Consider the following 18,059-nt stretch of genomic DNA (forward strand, 5'->3'; position numbering starts at 1 on the left):
GATGTGTCTGGAAGCTTTTTCCTTCTTCCTCTCAGCTTAGTGAATTATTGAGATAGGTTTCATTTTCTCCTCAAACCCCCTCATAGGGAAATATCACAAATCCTTGATTTTTTTTAAAAAATTATCATTATTATTGACACATGTAAGCACGTGGGTAGATTACAGAAAAACACAATTTGCCCGATTGAATAAACGACCTCTGTGATGGATGCTTTTCTCTTACAAATCCCTCACAACAAGGCAACATTTCATGGTCTAATTGTGGTTGAAACGGCTTTGATTTGGCTGCCTCCGATGCTGTGGAAAGCACCGAATAATCGACATTTCCAAAGCAAACAATTTGCTGACAACAGTTCTCTGTAATCTGCCTGTAACGTCTGCCGGGCGTTGTTTCAATCATGACAGCTTTACAAAAACAGAGCGGAGATGAAACCAGAAGGCTTAGCTTACAACTCAAACAGACAACCCCTGCTCATATCTCCCGTCATCGCTTTCTCTCCTTCCTTCTCCTTTCTTTGGTAAGTGGGCCCAGTAGCTATCTCATCGGCCCAGCGAGGAAATGCAATGAGGGAGAGAAATGGGTGGAGGGAAAGTGGGAGAGACGATGGATAGTTTGTGACAAAAAAAGACAGAGGAAGGACATAGATCTAAGAGACAAAGTCGTCTCACCCAGTCCATAAGTCAGCTGACAGGACAGACAAGATTCCTAATTGCCCTCAGAGCATATTTCTTATTCCAACCTCTGGTAATTGGACATGAACACTGGTGATAAATTGCTCAGGCCATCTTCGATTTGGTGGCTCCTGCCTGCTATGTGGCACCTGGAATTAAGACTGGCATCTGGTGGGGAGGGATGTTGGCAACACTTTTCTTTTCTCTTTTCTTTTCTTTCTTTCTTTTTTTTTTTTTTTTTAAACCTGTTTAACTTGAAATTCTACACATATATTTTAAATGATTTACTGACACCTGCTTCTGTAACTCCTATTATGTGCTTTATATCAGGTACAATACAAAGCTCACTCATGAATAGTAATTTCTGCCTTTGGTTTACTATAATCATGCAAAAGCCTACTGTGTGTCATCTATCAACCACACAGAAAGTCATAACGAATAAAAGTACTCCTGCCATGTCTAATTGAAAAACATGTCTTCTAGGCTGAAGCTTTTTTTTTTTTTTTTTAAAACCACAATTTGAATGTTAAGTAGGGCAGTTTTCAATAACAACCCCTGGTCACTCCTTCAGAGTGTTTAATTTCAAGAGGAAAACAACCAGGCACTACTTTATGCAGTTTTCATATTTAAGTCCAACTGAAATTAAAAAATGTTTTTTTTCTGCTACACTATATATATATATATATATATATATATATATATATATATATATATATATATATATATATATAAAATAGACACACACACATGCACAGTATGTGCTCAGTAATCCACGTTTGCTGTTCTCTCTTTTGAGCCCCCCAATGTCAGAACGCCATGAGTCCTAAAGTGATGTAGAGAAGTTGTCTTCATGGAGCCAAACAATCGCTCCATTTTTGTGTGTGTGTGTGTGTGTGTGTATTTGCACAAAGCAGTAGAGTCACTGTTCTGTCGTTGGCATACGGTCACTCTGAGTAACGGCCAGACGGCAGCCTACGACCCGACAAGATCCGCACACTTTAAAACACCTATCCACATCAGCTTTCCCGCTAAATGTCTTCTTGTTCTCTGACTGACTCGTCTCGCACCGTGGCACGTTGGATAAGTCCACTGCTGATGTCATTTTTCAGGCTAGTCAGCTGTAGCAGATTAAACAGCTAAAAAAAAAAAAAGCATATCAATAAAAGTGATTTTAATGAGTTTAGATACCGGCGTTGTCCTTATTCATCAGTGCCACAGCTAACAACCCATTGTTTGCCCATGGCTTGTAAGCTACAGTTTTTAGCAAAATTTCTCTACTCAGCCTGTTGTGCCTCTTCAGACGCTGTGGGGAAAAGGAATTTTTCTCTTATTATTCTTTTATTTCCCAAACACCTTTTTTTCCTTTCTTTCTAAAAATCTATTAACAATACATTTAAAAATGACTGACATTTTTTGACTGCAGAGAGGGTTCAAGTTGGACTTCAAATTAAGGACTGGCATTTAGCTGCACGAGAGCTTTTTATCTCGCAACGAGACGCATGTTTATTGTGCTTTGTCAGCAGCTGGTGTTTGTCCAAATGGTACACAACGCGGCGATTTGTTTTGTGTTGATAATGCGTAGTAACCAAACGGCCCGTCGTGGGACAAATGCATGTCATAGTGTTGATTCAAAGGTGGTGAACCACTCGTGTGATTTATAGCAGTCCAGTCACTGTGGATACAGCGTTTCACACACGGACCTGTCGTTCTGAATACTTTTAAACTGACGGACGTCCATTGTGGTTGAAAACGTCTCCCATACGTCTCAAATGTGAATGACGCACAACCTGTTTTCTACACTGATGTAGTCAATGTAAATGTCGGTTTCATCAAGGTGACCTTGATGTAACAAACCTATGAATACTGCAGTATATAGCAGTGTTGTATTCTGCCATGACGCTTTCCTCTTCGGGTTCAACCAAGCGTCTATGGTGTCATGAAGTAAGCTTTTAACCATGTAAGTGATGATATGAGGAGGCAGCGATGTGGTTTATGTCAGATTTGTCAAACCATGGGTGCTCTATACTTAACAGTCATTTATTTATATGGCTTGCCATATTAAACGTTTATGAGCACTTCATTACAGCTCTGTGTATTAACCATAACATGGTGGATATGGCTGCAAACAGAGTTCGAGGATGCCCCACAACACAAATTAAAATTAGTGCTACACAATATTTGAATCCAAGCCAACTGAACAAATCTGAGAAAAGAGAAATCACAGGAAGTATCTTGCTGCGCCTTTAATATAAAGCTACACTTAGCCAGTTTAATCGATGTTACGGTATCCTCAACAAAGGATTAAGCCCACTATGTTGGGTATCCACCCCCACAATCCCCATTTTTAACTCATCTGCCTTAAATAAAGTGATCTAAACCATGCACAGTTCACGAATTGTCAAGGATTTTTTCTTTGCACATGTAATCAAGCATAGGAAATGTAGAACTTTGGCAAGCATTTGCATGTTGGCATCTACTGGTCACAAGACACAGATACATGACTTCATACTGCGTAAACAAATCAGTTTCTTTTAAACTTCACCTTTGGGTGATCCTATTGGAGATTGTTTTTTTTGTTTTTTATTGCATTTCTAGGCACAAACACATTTCAGACATGCACTCCTCAAAACAACCCCCTGAAAAAAAAAAAAAAAATTACATCACCTCATGTAAATGTCAGTAGTTGCCCTTCTGCACAACTTGCATAATGTAGCAGCCTTTAATAATTAAAATTATATTGTTTTGTAGAAACAGATAAGCAGGACGACTGGAAACTCATGATAAACTTTAAAAGGTATTAGAGTTGAAGGTTAAAGTGGTTCAAACTGAGGCAGGGTTCTAAACATCTGCCAAGCTTTTATTCAAAAACCTTTGTCAGATTTTTTTGTTTCACAGGTAACAAAAGCCTTTCTTTTCAGAAGTGCTCTTCTATTGTGGCACAAATGGTTTTTTAAAATCAAGCGTCCAAACTCAAATTCTTAGTCGACCTCAGTCTGTTGGTCTGTGTAATAATGACTCTCAGTTTGAGAAAGACCTCCAATATTCTTCAATTTTTAATGAAATAATGAAAACAAAACACTTGGTTTGCTTATTTTTATTCAGCAGATTTTTAATAGGATGCAAAGGTCCATTATGTGGAAATAAATTCAAACACTGTTTCTGCTATGGCATACAGAGACAGAAAGAGAAGAGACTGCCAGAGACAGGATCATAACCATTATTAGAATGTAAACTTTACAGGAGATAGATGATAAAATGCCACGATGGCGTCCATATTTACTGGTCATAAAAGTGTGACATAGTGAATAAACGACAAAACACGCCCCACAAAAACATCCGCAAATGTCATCATCACACAGATATACATTGAAGACAAAAATAAACTCATCCTTTTTTTTGTCTGTGTGGCTCCACCAACAGTATTTCTCTAAAATAAATCCATTTACACTTTTCAACATATCCTCACATTTACATGTAACTCATTAGGGAAGCATTTGTTTGCAAATAATCAAGTGTTCTCCCCCAAACACTCAGTCCCTTCCTGTACAGAGGAAAGCAGGGATTGGGCTAGAGCATCAGAGAGCAAGGAACGTAACTGGCTGAAACACATATGCAAGTATCGTAATTATTGTTCACACAGGAAGTCTGCTGAAAGAGTAACATGGCAAATAACACAGATTGGCAATAGTGCAGGCTGCTTGAACTGGCAGTGGCCCATTAGGAAAAGAAAGGATGAAAGGAAGTTGATTTTTGCATGATTTATTTTTTTTTCTTTTAGCGTTGCTTGCATGCTCTATTTGGAGCTACAGGGGCCAGCTGGAAAAAAAACTGGTATGCGCAGAAGTCAGGAACGGAGGGATGAAATGTCAAATAAAAAGAGTGAGTCAATGCTTGTCGTTTAGTTTTTCATTTCTTTATTTTGTCTTCTGTCCAATGCGTCACTCGCCGTCCATGTTGGTCTTTGGAATGATGTTGATTGGATGGTCGGTTTTATTTTTTCATTTCTTTTCTCTATTTTTTTTTTAACGGCTGTAACCAAACTCATCAGCATCGTCAGCACGGAAGTCTCCGTAGCGCCAAATGTTGAGCTAATGAGAAGACAGAGACAGATTTTATTGACCATAATGGAACCACCATAAATTTTGTAACATTTCCAACTGCTTTGAATGTGACTTCAATAATTTCTCTAGAACATTACATGTTAAATGATCAAGAGCAAAAGGAGAGGGGGGAAAAAAAAAAACCACAATGCAATGTCGAGAGAGAGATCACTGCTTTTGCAGGCTAGTGCAAAGGCTGCACCACCACCACCACCACCACCACCATCATCATCATCATCATCATCGTCGTTTAATCTGGCTCTTTGTGCTTCCCCATCCAAGCTGGAGGCCCACACTGTCTCCAGTACCACCCAGTTTATTACTTCTCCTGTTCCATTCACGCTCCTGCATCGCCCCATAAACCCCTCGCATGCATCTCTGGCTAAATGTCGCCATTATCACAATGTGATTGGCAAAGAGTGTGTGTGTAGTTTGGAGCGGCATCCAGTGTGGTATGGGTTATTTAAATGTGATAGAAATTGTGCAGTCTGAGGGGTGTTTGTGTGCGTGTGTATGTGTGTGTATATGTACGAGGGTCTGTGTCTGTGTGGGATGTTTCTTTTCTGGCTCTCAGAGGCATGAGCGCTTAGCTGTTAATGCTGTGATTCATAGCTAATTAGCGACTGCGCTAATTAGCACTACTTACTAGGATGAATGAATGAATGAATGAATGTATGTATTGCCATTTCTCGTCTTTCACTCCACTGCCTTTTTTTCTCCTCCTCCCTGACACCTAGAAAACAAGGTAGTAACTTAGATTGGGATTAGAGTCACTTCCACCGCTGACTGGCTCATTGTCTTGGTATGCTGTCTAACCAGGTAACTAGAAGAGTGCTGGAAGGATGGCTTCTTCTAGGATTTGGAGCCATCATGCTTGACACTTATACGAGTGAAACAAAACAAGATCCATGAGTCTCTGCAGGCTCCCAAGGGTTCTTGTGAAAGGCACCTCGGATTTTTAGTAATACTTTGCTGTCAAGGTTTAAAAATAACAACCAAAAGGGATCTGGCCTTTGCTAACAGGGCTCCAACAATTTGGACTAACTATTAGACATCTATTAGTATTTCTTATATTATTTCTTAAATACAAAGTTATAATTTTAAAAAAGGCAAACAATTAATAGCTGGGCACTGTAGTTTTTAATAAACACTTCACTCAAACAGGAGGATATCGTGCATTTGTTGGGGACTATTTTCAGTTGTGATTTGTTGCACTAGTGACACCCTGCGTGACAAATTCCTTTGTCCTAATGAAAAATGTTTTTAAACATTTCTGGACAACAATGGAGCTCTAGAGCACGCAGGAATGAGCTGTATCATGTTTTGGCTAAACAGGCAACACTTGTTAGTAGAATACATTTATTGTTGGATGTGTTTTTTTCCCCCCCTGGGAACAGTTCCCAAGAAGAAAAATACCAAATATCACATTAAATTTTAAACAGAAGCTTGCTTTTACATGATGATGATGATTAATACATTCTTAATGACATCGATTATTAGGTCCTTTCTTGTACTTGGTTTAAATTTCCTATGCACCATTTTGTTCTTTTGATGCCATTTTCACCCTGACCAGCCAGGTGGTTTACTGGGCTCCGACAAAGTCCTTCTCGCTAGACAGTTTTGTCAAAGCTCTGTTATTTGACTTGTCCCGTGTCATCTGTCCCGAGATGGCGCAGGAGCCCTGTGTGCTATGTGCTGCTTTCTATTCATTCTCCAGTTTATTCTTCCTTTCTTTCTATCCCCACCTACACTTTTTTTTTTTTTTTTTTTACACACAAACCTACCCCCATTTTCACAGTATGGACCTTCACAGACTGTGGGCAGCAATCCATGTGGGACAATAGATACTGCCAATTTAATGTGTCACAACTTGAGAGAGAGGGGCAGCACAGAGAAATGACACCCTCGCTTTGGTGGTTGGTGTAGAAAAGTAATTAGTGTTGTAATGTAACAACAAGCCAGTTATTAGGAGGAGGAGGCAACAGAGAAGCTGATTGAAAGACAGAGAAAGACAGGAAGACGGTTGGCTGGGGTGGAGTGACTTACCCTGGCACTCTTGGCAGATTCTTGACTGTTCAGGTACTCTGTCACCTAGGGCAGAGGAAGACAAGTCATTAGCATATCACATCACTGTCACATGCAGGATTTTAAAGGATTAAAGTGAATCAATGTATTCTATCAACCTGCTCTGCCCCTGGAGACATTTCTTTTATCTGCTTACATGGAAATTCACAACTTTTTTTTTCGCAAAAAGTTTCCATTTTTGCAGAAGGGCACTTGCTCGCCCTCACAGTAACACAGGATGACACAGTGTTCTCTGAAGATCAACGGGATCATGATAACACACGGAGACACAGAGTGGTTATGTCACTGCATGGAACGTGGAACGCTCAAACACTCGAACAAAGCATACAGAGCGCCCAACACTACGGTACAGCTCATTGTTTGGGGTCATTGCTTTATCCACCGTGTGCAGGGCATCCCTTTGCGCTTCGTGCTACAACTCACACTAGCAAAGGAACTTGAGATTAGAGGCTCTCATAGCCCCTTGTGCCGGCTCGCCTCAGGCCAGCACCTCACTGGTTTGTAGCAGCAATGTATGATCTAGTGCATTATGAAGGAAGTCTTAAGGAGGCTATTAGCTCAAAGGGTGTGAGCCCAAGTTCTACCTGTGTTTCATGTAGCGAATCAGAGCTCTATTGTGCAGTATGGAAGTGGGAGTGAGAGTAAACAGGAATGTTTGACAGTTGGTCAGAGTTTTACATAGAAACATGCAAATATTCATACTCTTTCTGATATTTTCTGATACTATCCTTTATTTAAGCAAGACTATAACTTACGTACTAAGAATAATACACTCTTCCTCTTACATATAAAAGGTACATTTTCTAGGGAATAAAACGCACCCTTGTTCAATTCAATGTCAGAAATAAATGAAAAATTCTTCTCTCAATTTCCCAAAGTCCAAGTTGACATCTTCAAAGCTTGCCTTTTTCCAAACTGACAGTCCATTTGCGATTAAGAAGATTAAGATTATGTAAAGCAGCAAATCCTCACATTTGGGAAGCTGCTGCCAGTGAGTTATTGCCATTTTTGCCTGAAAAATTATTTAAACAATTAATCAATTAACAAAACAGCTGCAGATAATTTTTTTCGTCAGTTCACCAATTGAGTATTCCTTTCAGATCTAGTCTGGTATGAACAGCGGCTTGTAGTGGCTAATGTTTACAAACTTTTGGTATACTGATGAACAACAGACATCACAGAAGCAGTTTGGTAACTTGTGCTACTGTTACACAACATTTTACCATTTACCTGTAATTTAGCACTATCCTTTAATTGCCATTTGTAGGCGCAGTAGTCTTTATTCAGCCTCTAGTCTTTATCAATGTATCTATAGTCAGGATATCTCAAATTAGCGTGAAATATTAATATATTTAATATTTCGCAATTATACTGATGTTCCTTAGGTTGATGTCATGTCGGCCAAAGGCCACACACACTGTCCCGTGTAATATGGTTTTATGTAATACATTTTGGTCTAAACTTTCTTTTCAAGTTTCTGATGAAGTTGTTAATTCTTACTCTTCAATATGCTATTCCAACCCCCCAAAAAACCTGTCACATATGTACAAATATGACACACCCCTCATAACTAAAAAAATCACCCATTGACGCTGGAACATTAAATTCTGTCATTTGATCAAAATACCGTAAATGCTGTTGATTGTTCTGATCGACACAAAGAACTGGACATACTGAGAGTATAGAGAGGATATAAAGGAGCTGGGGGAAGATTGAGGAGGAAGCCAATGTGCGGTGTTGAGCATATTGACTGTTTCTGCTAGAACAGCCATTTAGCAACATTGAATGAGCCAGTGATGAGTCATAGGGCAGAGGGTGGGGGGTGGCTGGAAAGAGAGAGAGTGAGTGAGGCAGTGTTTGGTTAGATGGGTTCAGTGTAACTGGATGTATGGACCTTGGAAAGCGTGGACGACAGACCCTCTAAGTGGAGCTGTCCTCCACCATTACAGTGTCAGAGGGGATACAGAGTGAGCAAGTCCTGCTCAAGGCCTTCTCTCTCACACACTCACACACACACACACACACACACACACACACACACACACACACACACACACACACACACACACACAATGTTTAACTGTGGCCACCCACACCACTCACATTCTGTCTGTGAATGGCGGAAGTACAGTTCTGTTAGTAAGACACTCGTGAATTTGAATGAGTATAGTTTGCTCGATTCAGATTAGAGGGAAATTTTAACATGACATTGAAAGGAAAACTACTTTAGAGAGATAACACAAAGAAAACAAAATCACTTGGAAGAAGGAGACAGTCAAGAGGAGTGATTTTGTTCTTGCAGGGGATTCAATTGTGCACCACATTTTGTAACGTATTATAGCAGCAGATGAGCTGGCTTTCACTCACACACACGCACACCAGAACAAGGATGCCAGATGTTAAAACTGTCGAGTGTGGACTGGGTTGGGATCGTGCTTCTAGAGTTTAATTGCTTAGCAAGCTCGTGCACATAGGTTGATTTGATTGCTACGCTGCACATGGCACCGCCAAGATAACAGACCTTCAGCTGGATCGTACAGCCACTCTATCTAAGCGAATGCACGTGTGAGCTTGTGGTTGGGGAAAGTGCAGTGGCTGCACAAGTCATCCATCAAAGCCAACTAAAGCAGAGATTTTTTTGAAAGGCATCGGGATATGGCATCTTGGTCCCATCAGGCAGATGTCACCATATGGAAGACCCAGCCAATGATATTTCACTGACACAAAAGGCCAGTGATGCTATTTGCGCTTTGGAGGGGAGCTATTAGTGCCCGTAGCAGTCTAAGCTGTCTTTCATAGTCTTACACTTGGAAAGCTAGGGGGAGGCTAAAATAATGTGGAAGAGGGTTTCATATCTGCCGAAGTGGATGTGACAATATTCTGTGACACAAGAGAGAAAATTACATTTGTGAGAAAAATGGCAAACTAGGAAAGGCTCAGTTTTAAAGGAAATATATTCCATCTATACTTTTTCTAAACTCCACACGGTGTCTGTGAAAGATGCAAAGTCAAGAGCACTACAGCATAATATGCACAGATGATGGCTGCCATATTGGAACTATCACGGTGAGCCTCTTTGTACTCTGGTCGGGAGGGTGCCTTTCCTGACTCACCCTCATCTTTCACTGTTCTGCTCACTTATGCAAAGTGTGACACAACAGCCAATCAGTGTGCAGCTGAACACAGATGATGACTGCCTTCAGATTCTGAACAGCTCCGCATATCCTGTCCCGGATCCTCCTTTTATCGGCTGTTCTATTGGCTCCCGTAGGGAGGCACAATCGCTCATTTACAACACAAACAGAGGCAAAACTCATCTGGAGATGACTTCAAGTGGCAAAGGAAAGGAACTGTACTGTACTGCTAAATACAGGGGGCGAAAGCTAAGGGGGGATGATGAAGGAAAGGTATGATGCAGAAAAGAAAAGAGAGAGGCCAATGAGCATGAAGCTTAAAGCTGTTCAGCTGTTCCTGGTGAGAAGGAACGAGGAGGAGAATATGAGAGAAGAGAATGAATAAGGGAATAAGGAAAAGACAATTCAGTGTTTGGAGGGGGTTAGGGAGGCAGAAGGCAGCGGGTGACAGCGTGCTTGTCTGGATGACCCAACAGAGCTCCCATATGTCAGACAGATGCCATGTTTGGTGAGCACTGGCCATGGACTCCTTAGCTGAATATTCTGTTCGGCTAAGGTGGCTGCCGTGTGTGTGGGAGTGTCCCCTGAATGTGTGTGATTAATTCTTAGCATCCATTTAACTCTGCTCACAGTGTGCAAAATGCATCAAAACTACTATCAGAAAGTTGAACTGATTACAGAAGTCAATTTATTTGAATTTCACGCCAACAGTTTACATCTGAGTAAATTTATAACAGCACTCTGAGACTAGAAAACGACTGTCTGATGCTCCATGCACATTCAAGAAAAATATTATTTACAACTACTGTCTCAGTCCATTTTAATTTATGCAGGTAACTTTCTAGTGGAGACTTGGTGGGAGACTTTAAATGTGATGCTTTTGTAAGTTGAACGACAGGTGGTGTGGGTCTGGTTTGTTGGCACTAGTCGATGTGTCTGCCTGGCTGTGAATCTGTCTGCCTGAGAGTCGGTTTGAGAGACCATGCATTTCCCAATGCTGGCCACCATGCCATGCCTAGGTGGTGTTCTGGTACACTTGGTGTGAAAGTGATGGATCTGAGTGAGAGCTAACATTGCAGTTTCCTCACAGGTTGTGCATGTCTGGTGCATAGGTGAGCTGCCACTTTTTTGGTTTCACAGCACGCTAAAACATTAAGGGTCATTTCAAGCCAACTTACCCAGAATTCAGGGCTTTTCCCAGTTCATGTTATGGAATTTCTCGGAAAATTCATGGGACCTTGCAAAATCCTTTAGCTGTACTCCAAATATTTTTTGGTTATGAATTTTTGCAGGTTGATCCTCTGAGATAAATTTCATAATTTTTGTGATTCTTTGGAAATGTATACTAAGCCTCAACAATTGGTTATTTTTCATTGGATTTCCCATTTAAAACAAGTTTCAAAGAAATTGAAAAAACAAAAAACAAAAAAACACTTAGGAAAATATATGGTCAAAATGTCTTTAAAAAAATGTGTTTTTAAGCTCCAAAGCTACAATATGTTTAGCAAGATCTGTGGCACTCAATTTTTTTTTATGCAGGACCAAATAACTTCTAGATGTAAGAGATTCTTCGATCAGGTAAAAAAAATATATTTTTTACTAATTTGATTACTGTAAAACATTCAGCAACAACTATTTACAGGAATACATTTTGCAAATTATCCTTAGAGTTTCTTGGATGTTTAAAAATTTCAATCCAATCCAGTGAAAAATAAGCGATTGTTTAGGCTTAGAATACACAGAGAATTGCAAAAAGGATGAAATTTAGCTCAAAGGGCCAAACTTTAAAACTTCACAGCTAAAAAAGTATATGGAGTAGAGCTATAGGATTTTGCAAGGTCCCATGAATTTAATAGAAGTTTTCACACGGTTGTTTTCAAAAAATCCATGACATGAACCAGGAGGTCCTAGATGAGTCGGAGTGGAATTACCCCTAAGTGAAACCAGATTTAGGATGGAGTGCATACAAAAAGCAAGTGACTAATCAAAGATTCACTGGTATGCCCTCTTGGTCCTAAAGCCAAGATGGGATGTCAGGCGATGTAAAAAGCACTCGGGTGGAAAGGGAACAATGAGGCTTGTCCTCCACGCATGTTGAGCTTTTCTCATTAACAGCAATGACGATCAGACACAGCCTCCCAGACACCAGCAGTCAAATTCCAGCCAAAACAAACTGCCACCAACTCCCTTTTGTCACTGTTTCTTTGTTCTTGCATTGCTCTTGTTTTTTCATACTGCTCTCTCAATCCTGATTACATCTCGATTCATTCTACCTCCACCTGTCATCTCCGCCACCTTTTTAATTCACCTAAAGCAGAAAATTCTGCTCAAGACAGGCTGTCTTCAAAGTGTTTGCCGGAACATAAAGCCTTTTATGTCTGTAACTCACACCAGTTCAAGTTGAGTGTATTTGGCTGAACTGTGGATTGTAGTCCTAAGAGACATTTCTCATTCAACATACCACTGCATGAATACTGCATGGCAAGCAGAGAAGAGGCCAGGGTTTTGGGAAAGTGTCTTCAGGCTTATGTACAAGTGGTTTGATAGGAAAAGGTTTGTCACATATCCACCATGACTAATTAGGGAGTGAATCCTCTAAAGTTTGTCGTGTGTGTCTGAGGGAATTACTGTGTGTGAGTAAATGTAGGATAAAAAGACTGACATTGAGAATGGCATATGTACATAATGGTATCTTTTTCTATTTTGAATTTTAAAAAAATCCAAGAATTTATCTGAATGTAGAAAACTGGGTGAAAATTGAATTTAAAATGTACAAAAATGCAGGTGAAAATGAACAGTTTCTTGTATTTAATTACTTACTCGTATATAATGAGCATTTGATTTGCAAGGGCTTTCAATTATTCTCTTCCTGCTACTGCAAGCATTTTCTGAGCTGTCATTGCTGCAAGAGAACCTTGTGTACTATAAACTGCAGCAATCACTTTTTCTTCCCTTTGCAGAAAATAAATGTTGGATGCATGTGAAAAAAATAAAAATCTTTTTATTCACATATGGTCCTTCTTACAAATCTGACCTTTTCTTTGTGAAAGCTTTAATAAAATAAAAACTCCTAGCCTTTTATGTATATCATGTGTATGAGTGTCGTTGTCCCTATCTGAGGTAAACTGGGAGTAGGCCCTGTTGCATGCTGGTCCCCCCAGCATTACTGTCGGAGGAGATCAGGCGCTTTGGCAGGAATGTGGCATGACAAGCCCACCAGCATGGGTTCATAGAGTTAAGGAGGACACACACATGTAAAATGTGCACACACAACAAATGCAAGGACTAATAACCAATACCACAGAGAACATTCTCCAGTGCTCCCCCAGGGGCACAGGAGAGAAAACAGGTCTTACGTAAACACTAATGTATCATAGAAATACGTCACATACAGTTACTTTTATAAAAGGCTGTATAAAGACTTTGCTCTTCTTTTTCACTAATATCCATTCTCCCTCTCCCGCGAGGTCACACGACTCAAAATAATCTAAGTTTGAACAACCTGGTGCCTCCACTCCCTTGCTGTCTGTCTGTCCTCCATGCACCCCTAGGGTGTGTCTATCTTTGTCATGGGGTACTTTTGTGGACAAATTTTGGACTATACATCAGTTAACTAGGGACTGCTTGGCCAACTGGGGGCAAAAGCTGTGTCCCCGATAGGAAAAAGGCTGATTTTTTTTTTTAGGGTAGGAAATAGGGTAGGAAATTATACAGTGGCAAACCATGTAAATGCAAAATTATATAGAAGAAATAGGCTATGTTAAATAAAAAAAGGGGCCCATGCAGTGTTTCCCACATATTGAGAATTTACTTGTGTTGGTGGGTGGCGCGGCGCATGACCGATGTGCATCTAGAGACTCCTTAAGTTTAGAGGGGGAGAGTGTAACCCATGTTATTTTCTGTAGCTATAATTTACAGATGTCCATTAAACGTCTCACACGCAGATTCTATTGACGCTACTATGCCCCCCCCCCTCAGTAACTGCAGCACACTCAATTCAGATAAATGTGTGGCCAAAAATGAATTAGTTTGAAAAGAGTGAATTTTGGCGTTCTAATGTAAGATTTAGTTGAAACCGAGCGATTTTATCTACTTGGGCGGGTCTTATACCTAAAAAGGTCGATATACTGCCCCACCCTTGTGTATGTGTGTGTGTGTGTGTGCGTGTACATCTGTAGAAGATGGAATTGCTTTTGGGAAGTGGCGCGTGTCAGCTAGGACATGTCAAAAGGGTCCTCAGAGCGGTGGCAGCAGGGGAGGCAACTGTCTGTGCAAGTGAGTGTGTATGCAGTCAATAACAGGGGAGCAGAAAATGTCCATTAAAAGGTCCCATCTCTAACTCTACTTGTAAATTAGGTATTGAGCCATTGGTGAGGAGCGGTCATGCTGTTACACACCCATGAAGCTCAGTGGGTGGGCGTGTGTGTATATATGTGCCCTGTGGTGTTTTTTTGGGATGAGGTGGGGTTTTTTTGATAAGCTGTGACATGCAGGCGTTGGGGTTGAACAGGGAGGGCAGCGCCCTGAAAGTCAGTAAATTGGTGGTCTGGATACGGCTAAAAGCCCTTTATAAATGACACGGTGAAGAATCCTTGGGTTGGGCTGGAAGTGATGGAAACCTGATTGTGCAGGATCAATGGGGTGTTTACGGGCTCTACTCAGTAACAGAAACCCCACCCCCCAATTTTGTTGTTCTTTTTTATTTAATTGTGGTAATTTTTGTCCTCTACTATTCTCTATCAGGTATTGTATTTGTGCGTTGTTTTGTTTTTCCCCTCTCCTAAATTTCAAATAAAGATTTCCAAGTGAATGCGTTGAAAACTCATTAGGGACCCCCCAAATATGTACTATGTTCATCCTCTCTGCTGAGGACAGCCCAGAAGCGACAACAGCCGTGCTACTCCATGAGATATTTTTTGCCCTCGAGGCCTCATTTTGTTACAGTGAACTTACTGTATAGACATGCCAACATTCCCATGAGGCATGTCATCAGTTTCCAAACCAGTGCCTTAACTATATGGTGGCAGAGGACCACATCACATCAGCCACCTTTCTACAGTGTTTGTGTACCAAACAGCACAATTACACTTTGATAAATGGAACAGCCCGTTCCTGGAGGCATCCTCTGCATGTGAGAGTCTCCTTCCTGATTTTCTGTATGTATTCCCCACATGCAGCTGTAGGTGTGCCTACAACTCTCAGCACACACATTTTGTCTTCATCTACAGTTCCAACCGCCATTAACACAATCACTGTGCAATTAAACTGCTGCGCTATTAACTATACTGCTGCGCTATGAACAATACTGGAGACTCTAACTGCAGGTTGTAAGAAAACTACATTACCCATGAGGCACTTGTTGTGAAAAGACGGAGAAATGATTGACCTGGAAAAACACACACACACACACACACACACACACACACACACACACACACACACACACACACACACACACACACACACACACACACACACACACACACACACACACGCACACACGCACACACACACACAGCTCTGGAAAAAATTAAGAGACCACTGCAAATTTTTCTGAAATCAGCATCTCTGCATGTATGACAGCCATTGCATTCCAGTATCTGTTGAATTCCAACACAAGCACCATCATTCCACTTAATGAGGTACTAATTAGGTGATCACCTGACCCAAATCTTATTTAACAAGTATAAAAACCACTGCTGTGGGCATCACTAGCCTCTTGCAATAGGACCAGCTGGAAGGCAAAAACAGTGCTAGTAGTACCTCCAAAGTAATTGGAATCAAAAAATAACTATTGACCATGCCAAAAGAAAAGTTTTGAGTGAGGAAAAGAAGGGTTCAACTCTGGCTTTACTGGCAGAGGGATACAGTGAGCATCAGGTTGGTTCTATGCTTATAATTTCTAAGACGGCGGTTCATAAGAACAAGGTCAAGCAGCAGACATTGGGGACAACAAAGCTACAGACCGGCAGAGGGTGAAAGCGACTCTCCACTGTCCGGGATGACCGTCACCTAATTCGAATGTTACTCAGCAACCGTAGGATCATCATGTGACCTACAAAAAGAACGGCAAATGGCAGCTGGGATGAAGTGCATGGCGAGAACAGTTTGAAACAGGCTCCTAGGGGCAGAGCTCAAGTCTTGTAAAGCTAGAAAAAAGCCCTTCATCAACGCGAAGCAAAGAAGAGCCAGGCTGAGGTTTGCAAAAGACCATAAGGATTGGACCATAGAGGACTGGTGTCATTTTCTCTGGTGAGTCCATTTTTCAGCTTTGCCCAACACCTGGTGATCTAATGGTTAGACGGAGACTTGGAGAGGCCCACAAGCCAGTGTATCACACCCACTTTGAAATTTGGTGGAAGATCGGTGATGATCTGGGGCTGCTTCAGCATGGCTGGAATCAGGCAGATGCGTCTTTGTGAAAGACGCATGAATCAAGCCACGGACAAGGTTATCCTGGAAGAAAAGTTGCTTCCTTCTGCTCTGACAATGTTCCCCAACTCTGAGGATTGGTTTTTCCAGCAGGAGAATGCTTCATGCCAAACAGCTAGGTCAATCAAGGTGAGGATGAAGGACCACCAGATCAAGACCCTGTCATGGCTAGCCCAATCTCCAGAACTGAACCCCACTGAAAACCTCCGGAACAGGATCAAGAGGAAGATGGATGGTCACAAGCCACCAAACAAAGCTGAGCTGCTTGAATTTTTGCACCAAGAGTGGCATAAAATCACCAAACAGCAATGTGAAAGACTGGTGGAGAGCATGCCAAGACGCATGAAAGCTGTGATTGAAAATTAGGGCTATTCAACCAAATATTGATTTCTGCACTCTTCCTTAGTTAAAACACTAGTATTGTGTTGTATAAAAATGAATATGAACTTGTTTTCTTTGCGTTATTTGAGGTCTGAAAACACTAAATCTTTTTTGTTATTTTGACCATTTGTCATTTTTTGTAAATAAATGCTAAATGGACAATATTTTTATTGGGAATTTGGGAGAAATGTTGTCAGTAGTTTATAGAATGCAACAAAAATGTTCATTTTACTCAAACAAATACCTATAAATAATAAATTCAGAGAAACTGATAATTTTGCAGCGGTCTCTTAATTTTTTCCAGAGCTTTATGTATTTATGTATGTATGTGTATGTATGTGTGTGTATATATATATATATATATATATATACACATATATATACACATATATATATATATATATATATATACACATATATATACACATATATATACACATATATATATATATACATACACACACTGTTATTGTGCACGTATATTAAATTCTATTAGATGCTCCGGCAACATGATTTTTTAAAACTTTCATGCCAATAAAGCACCTCTGAATTTTAATTTGGTAAATAAAAAAACCTTCATTTCATTTGAGCTTAAAGGCTGCCCCTTCCTCTGGCTCAAAGCTTCCTAAAAGTCCTCCACTCTACAGCAAGGCCACAATACAGCAATAATACAGAGAGAGAAGATAAAGGAAGAAATAAAACTACATTTCTCGAGGGGCTGGTGGGTAATTAAAGATTCCACGACTCTCATCTGTAGCTTTCACTCACAGGGAGCCACTTTACAGCTGTTTTCCCCACAGCCTGCCTTCAGCTTGCTCACTCACTAACTTACACAAAGCAGTATTATTTTAATAAAGTTTTTAAACGTGCCTTCACAATCATTTGTCTAAGGTGTGTGAATACTATTTTTCTATTGTAATCCCTTCAGTAGGGAACATATTGGAAACAAGGCCTAGTTCGATACAGCAGTCGCTGTCGGTGATTGATAATAATTGCGCTGGCAAGGGAGTGACAGACACTTCCGTGTTTGTAATTGACTTGTAATTAGCAAATGGTAGATTATAAGCTTGTAACGCTAATGAACTTTGGGGGCTAGCACCAATGCCATTTAGCTGAGGTGACTGCGTGAGACGGTTAGCACCCGGTGGCCTGCCAGAGTTTGAATCAGTCATGTTGTTGGCAGCTGCTGACAGAAAACAGTGGTGAAAAGCAGCAGAGCACAAAAGATTGTGCCTCTAACTACACAGACATCCTC

At 40.6% G+C, this 18,059-nt stretch overlaps 1 protein-coding gene across 4 annotated transcripts in view; it reads right to left on the reverse strand.

Moving 5' to 3' along the window:
- Window positions 1-4,653: 4,653 nt before the first annotated feature.
- Window positions 4,654-18,059, reverse strand: part of snd1 (staphylococcal nuclease and tudor domain containing 1) — a 169,264-nt gene continuing 155,858 nt past the window's right edge. For all 4 annotated transcript variants that reach the window (XM_040144266.1, XM_040144260.1, XM_040144252.1 and 1 more), the window contains 2 exons: window positions 6,819-6,863; window positions 4,654-4,760 (listed from right to left, as the gene is read on the reverse strand). In XM_040144266.1, the coding sequence (XP_040000200.1) occupies window positions 4,695-4,760; window positions 6,819-6,863 (111 nt within the window). In that variant the 3' untranslated portion in view covers window positions 4,654-4,694. The remainder of the gene's footprint in view (window positions 4,761-6,818; window positions 6,864-18,059) is intronic.

The sequence above is a fragment of the Xiphias gladius genome, chromosome 2, assembly GCF_016859285.1.
Source record: "Xiphias gladius isolate SHS-SW01 ecotype Sanya breed wild chromosome 2, ASM1685928v1, whole genome shotgun sequence".
Taxonomy (NCBI): Eukaryota; Metazoa; Chordata; class Actinopteri; order Istiophoriformes; family Xiphiidae; genus Xiphias; species Xiphias gladius.